Below are 8,511 nucleotides of genomic sequence, written 5' to 3'. Positions count from 1 at the left end.
ACACACACACACACACACACACACACACACACACACACACACACACGATGGATTGTAAAATTAAACCCTCGCTGAAGTATTGGATCGGGAATAATTTAGTCGAATGCTGTTTTTATGGAGTGGGAGTCAAAGGTGGTAGGAGGGTCGCAATCTCTTAAAGAAGAAGTACTATATATGTATAGCCCCAGAGGGATATTGTGTCTGATTGATTTAGATAGTGATTTATTGCTACTGAGTCTGAAGGTCACCAGGTCATCTCGATCCGACTCAAATACTAGCGAGGTCGTCCAAAGGAAGTACCTGTGGAGGTGAGGGAGAACTATTCGTTTTTTTTTTTTTTTAACGTTCTTTAGTCCTCTTGCTACTCATGTTTTGTGCGACTCAAAGTTTACTGAATCACCTGCAGTTGTGGATGGCTTGAGGCTGATATTCTGTGTATTTTGTGGACAAAACCGCATTATACAGATATATCCATCAACACAGAACAGCTGGAGGAATACTGAGAAAAAGAACGCTGATGAAAGGTTGCATAAATAATTTTGCTGTGATCAAACACACACACACACACACACACACACACACATACCGGCGCGCGATATGTGTGTGTGTGTGTGTGTGTGTGTGTGTGTGTGTGTGTGTTTGTGTGATTTTGGCAGTAGCCTACCCAGAGATCTTGTGACCTCCATGCTCATTCGTGGAGGGTATAGGCTGGCGATCGCGGGTTTATCGCGTGATCAGATAATGGTGAATTACACACAACTCTCGCGTGGTGCAGTGATTTAAGCGCTCGGCTTGCCTGGGTCACCCCCTTCACAACATGTTCCTTCCCACAACAGCGGTACGAGCAGACGCTGGCCACAGACCACAACCCGGCCACCCCGGTGCTCAGGGTCTCCGCCTCTGACCGGGACACAGGTGAGAATGCAAGAATCAATTACCACCTTGAGGGGCACCCGAACCACCTGGAGTTCTTCTACCTAGAGCCTCTGACAGGCGTTCTCACCCTAAAGCGACCTCTTCAACCGACTATGGTGAGTACTGCAAGGGCGGCGGACGAAGAGGGAGGAGGGAGATAAGGGTGACGGTTCATGGGAGGCGGCCTGAGAACGGAGGTGAAGAGAGAAGGAGAGGATGATGGATGGAAGAAGGGAGAGGTCAGAGGGCAGAGGAAAGGGTGAAAAGGAGGGAAGAAGAGGAGTGTTATGGAAGGAAGTGTTGTGTATAGGGCTTGTGGTTTTATATCAAGTCACATTGGTATGGTACTTGTTTTTAATAGATAATGTGACGAGTAGAGATACAGAATAATGCATAACTAGTTGCATGCAGAGAATGTATTGGCAGTTGGCAGACACATTGATAGAATGAAAGTAACATGATAGGGAAAAAGATAGATAGATATTTAGTTTCGTTGTAATGATTGGCAAGCAATAAATATTGATAAATTGATAGACAGATACGAATACATAGATAGAAAAAGAAAGAGAAAGACAGATACAGAGAGAGAGAGAGAGAGAGAGATGAACGGAATCAATGAGAATTTCAGGCAAAGGTCGTGAAAAGAGCGACTCTTAGTGTGCTAATAATCATATTGGAATTTCGAAGGTTACGGAGTGGCATCTGGACCGACTCAAAGGTCACGCACATTAAATTTTCTGATGCATATTTTGATTTTTTTTTTAATATTTCTCTATTTTTGTGTTCATTCTCTTCGTCTGGTTCCTTGATTCCTTGATTCTTGTTTTCTCTCTTCTCGGCTCCTTGATTTCTTCCTCTTCGTTTGCTTCCTTGATTGCTTGCTTCTCTTTTCCTGTTTTCTTTCTTCTCGGCTCCTTGATTTCTTCCTCTTCGTTTGCTTCCTTGATTGCTTGCTTCTCTTTTCCTGTTTTCTCTCTTCTCGGCTCCTTGATTTCTTTCTCTTCGTCTGGTTCCTTGATTGCTTGCTTCTCTTTTCCTGTTTTCTTTCTTCTCAGCTCCTTGATTTCTTTCTCTTCGTTTGCTTCCTTGATTGCTTGCTTCTCTTTTCCTGTTTTCTTTCTTCTCGGCTCCTTGATTTCTTTCTCTTCGTTTGCTTCCTTGGTTGCTTGCTTCTCTTTTCTTGTTTTCTTTCTTCTCGGCTCCTTGATTTCTTTCTCTTCGTTTGCTTCCTTGATTGCTTGCTTCTCTTTTCCTGTTTTCATCCTCCTCGTCTCTTTCCTTGATTCCTAGCTTTTCTACTTTTGTTTTCTTTCTCTTCGTCTACTTCCTTGTTTCCTGTTTTTTTCTTTGTTTTTCCTTCCTTTCTTCTCTGCCTCTTTATTTCTTCTTTTTTTCCGCCCGATCTCCTGTCTTGCTTCCTAACTTTTTTTCTTCTTTTTTTCTTTTTACTTTCTTGCTTCTCTGCTTTATTTGTTTGTTTCTTCGTCTTTCTTTTTCTGTCTTATTCCTCTCCTTCCTTCATCCCTTCCTCTCTGCTTTCCTCTCATTCTTCCATCTTCCATTCATCCTTCAGCTTTTGCTTTATTTCCTTTGTGTCTTCTTTCACATTTCCTTCATTCCATCCTTTCTATGTTTTATTCTTTCCATCCCATCCTTCCCATTTTCTCTTTCTTCGTTCATCACCCCCCCCCCACCCCCCCCCAGGCAAACTCCCAGACCTTCCTCGTTTGTTTGTTTCTCTTCTTCCTTCGCCCCATCCTCTCTGCTTTCCTTTCATTCTTCCATCTTTTTTCCTTCAACTTGTGTTTTATTTTCTTTCTTTCCCCTTTCATATTTCCTTCATTCCATCCTTCCCATTTTCCTTCATTCCATCCTTCCCATTTTCCTTCATTCCATCCTTCCCATTTTCCTTCATTCCATCCTTCCCATTTTTCTTCTCTCCATCCTTCCCATTTTCCTTCATTCCATCCTTCCCATTTTTCTTCTCTCCATCCTTCCCATTTTCCTTCATTCCATCCTTCCCATTTTCCTTCATTCCATCCTTCCCATTTTCCTTCATTCCATCCTTCCCATTTTCCTTCATTCCATCCTTCCCATTTTCCTTCATTCCATCCTTCCCATTTTCCTTCATTCCATCCTTCCCATTTTCCTTCATTCCATCCTTCCCATTTTTCTTCATTCCATCCTTCCCATTTTCCTTCATTCCATCCTTCCCATTTTTCTTCTTTCCATCCTTCCCATTTTCCTTCATTCCATCCTTCCCATTTTTCTTCTCTCCATCCTTCCCATTTTCCTTCATTCCATCCTTCCCATTTTCCTTCATTCCATCCTTCCCATTTTCCTTCATTCCATCCTTCCCATTTTCCTTCATTCCATCCTTCCCATTTTCCTTCATTCCATCCTTCCCATTTTCCTTCATTCCATCCTTCCCATTTTCCTTCATTCCATCCTTCCCATTTTCCTTCATTCCATCCTTCCCATTTTCCTTCATTCCATCCTTCCCATTTTCCTTCATTCCATCCTTCCCATTTTACTTCTTTCCATCCTTCCCATTTTCCTTCATTCCATCCTTCCCATTTTCCTTCATTCCATCCTTCCCATTTTTCTTCTTTCCATCCTTCCCATTTTCCTTCATTCCATCCTTCTCATTTTCCTTCATTCCATCCTTCCCATTTTTCTTCTTTCCATCCTTCCCATTTTCCTTCATTCCATCCTTCCCATTTTCCTTCATTCCATCCTTCCCATTTTTCTTCTTTCCATCCTTCCCATTTTCCTTCATTCCATCCTTCTCATTTTTCTTCTCTCCATCCTTCCCATTTTCCTTCATTCCATCCTTCCCATTTTTCTTCTTTCCATCCTTCCCATTTTCCTTCATTCCATCCTTCCCATTTTTCTTCTTTCCATCCTTCCCATTTTTCTTCTTTCCATCCTTCCCATTTTTCTTCTTTCCATCCTTCCCATTTTCCTTCATTCCATCCTTCCCATTTTCCTTCATTCCATCCTTCCCATTTTCCTTCATTCCATCCTTCCCATTTTTCTTCTTTCCATCCTTCCCATTTTCCTTCATTCCATCCTTCCCATTTTTCTTCTTTCCATCCTTCCCATTTTTCTTCTCTCCATCCTTCCCATTTTCCTTCTTTCCATCCTTCCCATTTTTCTTCATTCCATCCTTCCAGTTTCCCTTTCTTCCTTCATCACTCCCCCCCCCCCTCTCCCCCTTAGGCCAACACCCAGATCTTCCACGTGCGGGTGCGAGCGGATGGAGGCACGCCGTCCCTGTGGTCCACGGCGCCAGTCACGATCAAGGTGGTGTCCTCGGGGGAGCTGCCGCCTACTGTGGTCGGCCAACACCCCCGGCAGCCCGCCATCCCGGAGAATACCACAGAGAACACGGAGGTGGTGGTGCTGTGTGCGAGTGAGGGCAGGGAGGGAGGGAGGAAGGAGAGGAAATGAGGAGGGCGAAATGCGGTGGTGGTACTGTGTGAGAGGTGAGGGAATGGAAGGGAAGAGGTACATGGGTACGGGAGGAGAGGGAAAAGGAAAGGAGGAAGGACTGTAAATATGGGGGGGGTCTTTGCGTGCGAGATGAGAGGTAGGGGAGGGGAGAGAAAGGGAAGGGAGAGGAGGGAAGGAGAGGGGAGGAAAGGGGAGGGGGGAACACATAGGTGGTGGTGGTGTGTTTGTGAGTGAGGGGTGCAGTAACAGAGCCCTCAAAATAAATTATGTCTTTGAATGTAGTAAGGGACATGCACTGCAGACGAATAGGGGGTCAAAGTCGTAGCTGAAGTGAGGGCAAAGTGAAAAGAAAAAAAAAACTCAATGGGACAATGCCGGAGCTACAATAAAGGGACTCCGTTGTGATTACAAAAGCAAAACAAGAACCAAAACAAACATCACCTACTACTACAGTGCCTCTTAAGATCGCAGACGTGAAGGAACGCCAATAGGTTGAAATCTCACAGACTCACAGTGAAGAAACAAAACTCTCAGGCGTTTTGACAGATGCTGTAACTCCAAAACTGATATGGCGAGGATAGTGGGAGTGTAGAGGCGAGTGTCAACCCGTACCATTGGGGGCCGGGGCGTTATGATTCCCATTAACCCTGGAACACTGAACCTGTTTCCCTGTTACACGGCCACTGAACGTGGGTAGTTTATACCCGATTTTGGAAAATTAAAGAAAAATAGTAAATATACAAATTTATTAATCCTATCCCGTACACACTAAATATAATCCTCTTACTTAGTAATGAAACTATTAAATTAAAAAACTTACTTTAAGAAACTTAAATTAAAAAGCAAAAAGAAAGGAATGTAAAAAAGTGAAAAATTTTGAATGTTTTTGCAAAAAAAATAAGCAAAAAGAAACCCTCCCATAAAAATCGCTCAGATGCTCCCACACGCTTCCAAGGATGTCAGGCTCTCATCCCAGGGGGTCATCAATGCACAGGCGATGCGGGAACTGTAGGGAAGAGAGTAGGAAAAACACCCTTTTTTTAGTGCACCAGAAATGACAAATTGTGGAATATAATGTGTTTTTTGCTTATAAAACCCATTGAAACTGTGTATAAAAGGCTACTAAGATACAATAAAGGCTTAGCCTGATGATCGCCCACACCAAGCATCTCCACTGGTGTCTATCCCTTGCAACCTCCTGTCATTGATGTTGAAACTTCCCACTTTTTTGAAGTACTTATTGAAATGGCTTATTATATATATTTTTTACATAACATAAACACTTTATCACACATCCGCACTCAAAATCTTAGTTTTATATTTATTACCTACCTCAGCCTTAGAGGCAATCACAGCAGTAGGGGAAGTAGTGGCTCGGGCAGACAGGTTGGCGGCAGCTGTGACACCTGAAACGTGTCTTCTTGTCTGCCTTGGAGTCACACTTCGTGCAACGGACCATAGGGTTCCTCATCTCGGCTGCCGATGCTCCAGCACCTGCAGCTGTGCCAGAGGGGAGGTTGAGGGAGCACACCTGTCTTATGGCCAGCTTCACCTGGCGATGCTGAGACGGGTTGTTCATCCGTTCCCGCGCTGAGGGCTTGATTAGTTGCAGGGCCAGTCCATGCATGAATTTTCTCCTGTGCAATTCCTTGCGTCCTAGCGTTGGATTATTTGCCTTGTATATAATCCAGGAGTTAATGACACTTGCATTGACCATCCCAAAGAAAACACACAATGGCCACCTATTTGTTTTTCTATATACACTTATCACTGAACGTGGGTAAACGGTACCCGAACACGTCTGTAGCGCAAAATCCAGGCAGAGGAGTGGAGCGACGCGACTTCCCCCTATAAACCCATAGGGTAGAATGAAGCTATACGGAGTCCCAGCGCGCTGGCTTGTGGGGAAGAGGGTGGAACACGAATGACGTCACCTACCCCGGGTAATCTATACCCACGTTCAGTGTTCCAGGGTTAAGAGAGTGAATGTGTCATCAGCTGGCGGGTCGTGGCAGATTGGTTCCTGTCACGTGGGGATGGTGGCGGCGGAGGCTGGCAGGGTGGTTATTTTCCCGCCATCCCCAGAACCATTTCCTGGCCTCGCTGCTCGTGGCGTTTAAAAAGAAAAGAGGAAGAGCTGGCGCCGGGAAGGCAGAGGGGAATGACGGGCTGGTGGTGACGTCTGACGTTTGTCTGACAAAGGAACACTGGAATAGATGCTGTGATGGATGCTGGAAACATTATTATTGGTGTGTAATCTTACACACACACACACACACACACAACAACAACAACAACAACAACAACAACACACACACACACACACACACACACACACACACACACACATCCCTCAACTCTCTCTCTCTCTCTCTCTCTCTCTCTCTCTCTCTCTCTCTCTCTCTCTCTCTCTCTCTCTCTACAGCACTTATCCCTGCCTCTGTTCTTTCTATTATTTTTTTCTGTTCTAGATCGAACCTCGCGGACTCTCCCAGTGTTTACTTCACTCGTGAACGGCGACACGCCGGACACCAACTCCGAGGGCACGTTTGCCATCAGGTGAGTACTCGCCAGCGTAATGGGTTTTCACTGTGTTATTGCAGTTTCTGTAATGGATTTTTTTTTTTAAGTTGGCTTATTTTTATTTACCTATTCACCCTACGATATAATTATTTTAATATTTTTGTGGTATCCCAACTACGTTGCATGTGATCTCTCCTATTATCAGAGTATAATTTACTAACCCTACCTTTTGTGCTTCAAATATTAAAGTTTATTCATTTAATGAATGTGCCCCATTTTATCTCTTTTGTATTTTCACCTAATACTCTATATCAAAATACTTTTCAGTTAAATTTCCCTATATTTAAATCGGTTTATGTTTTTTTTTCTACCCGTGCTCCGTTTTATCTGTCCCTCCACGTCACCGCTCTTCCCTCCTCAAAAGACGGCTGCCTGACCAGCAAAGCTCTGTCTGCGGGGACAGCGCCGGCGTCACCGTCTTCGTGGCCACGCGAACCCTCGACTACGAGTTCGTCCAGCTTTACAAACTCAACCTGCAGATTGTGGTGAGTGGCCGGCCGAGAGTTGGCGTAGCAGTTGCCTTAATATGAAGTAACAAGTATACTCCCACCACTGCGAGTTTGTCCAGACCTACAGACTTTACCTGCAAGTAGTGAATGGCACCGATGTAGTGTAGTAACTCTAGCTGTCCAAGCTCAAGCTGTGGCTAGTGATGAGTGGACGGCGGAGACGCAGTTGTCGTTGGTAGCAATATGACAAGACTAGTCGATGAGGTTACTTTTCCCCCTGTCTTTGTATGTCTATCTAGATTCATGTATGTATAATATTTATGGATGTATGCGTGTACGTTACAGGGACACAACACATTGGCAATCAAACTAAAAGAAAAGCAACTCCATGAATCACGTATAATCACTAAATCACTCTTTAACGATATTTTTTTTGTGTGTGTGACTTCCGAGTTTTTTCGTTGTATCATATTCGCCCATAATCACAGAACTCCTAACCCCTGCGTTGCCGCAGAACGAGCGCAACGCCCGCCTGGAGCAGCAGGTCTTGGTCACCATTGTGGACGTGAACGACAACGCGCCGCTGCTGCAGCCCTTCGACGGCGCGGTGCTGGAGAACACGGACAGCACGCTCATCACCACCATCCAGGCCGTGGACAAGGAAGCCTCCCCAGAGTACAGGAAGGTGTGTGAATCCCTCCACACTCTGCCTCCTCCAACCCTTCCACCCCCTCCACCCCTGCTTCCTCCTGTCTCTCCACCCTGCCTCGTCCAGTCTCTCCACCCCTGCCTCCTCCAGTCTCCACCCCCTTCCTCCCTCTTCCCCTCATCGCCGTGAACACCTCCCCGAAGTACAGACTAACTTGTGACTCCCAAATGGCCTGTCTCCCCTTCTTCCGGCTCCGAATCCCCTCTGCTTTCCTCCTCTTCTCTCCTTAAACCCCTACTTCTACCCCTCATTCCCTCGACGCCCCTTCTTCACCCCCTCCCTCGTCCTCTTCCTCCTCCTCCCTCCAGGTTCTGCTTAACCCCAGGTCCTTCCCCTTCGTGTCTCTATCATCTTTCTAATATTGATATGTCCATCACCTCCTCCCATCCTGGCTCAGAC

General features: G+C 45.3%; 1 protein-coding gene across 1 annotated transcript in view; it reads left to right on the top strand.

The window, feature by feature from the left end:
• The window catches only part of LOC126994373 (DE-cadherin-like), a 28,443-nt gene that overhangs the window by 1,697 nt on the left and 18,235 nt on the right, over nt 1-8,511 (top strand). The window contains 5 exon segments of the mRNA XM_050853685.1: nt 837-1,031; nt 4,138-4,324; nt 6,843-6,930; nt 7,319-7,439; nt 7,918-8,088. Of these exon segments, the coding sequence (XP_050709642.1) occupies nt 837-1,031; nt 4,138-4,324; nt 6,843-6,930; nt 7,319-7,439; nt 7,918-8,088 (762 nt within the window).

Source organism: Eriocheir sinensis, unplaced genomic scaffold (genome assembly GCF_024679095.1).
Source record: "Eriocheir sinensis breed Jianghai 21 unplaced genomic scaffold, ASM2467909v1 Scaffold781, whole genome shotgun sequence".
NCBI classification, from domain to species: domain Eukaryota; kingdom Metazoa; phylum Arthropoda; class Malacostraca; order Decapoda; family Varunidae; genus Eriocheir; species Eriocheir sinensis.
The sequence above is the reverse complement of the archived record's forward strand: the minus strand, read 5'-3'. Positions and strand labels throughout refer to the sequence as shown.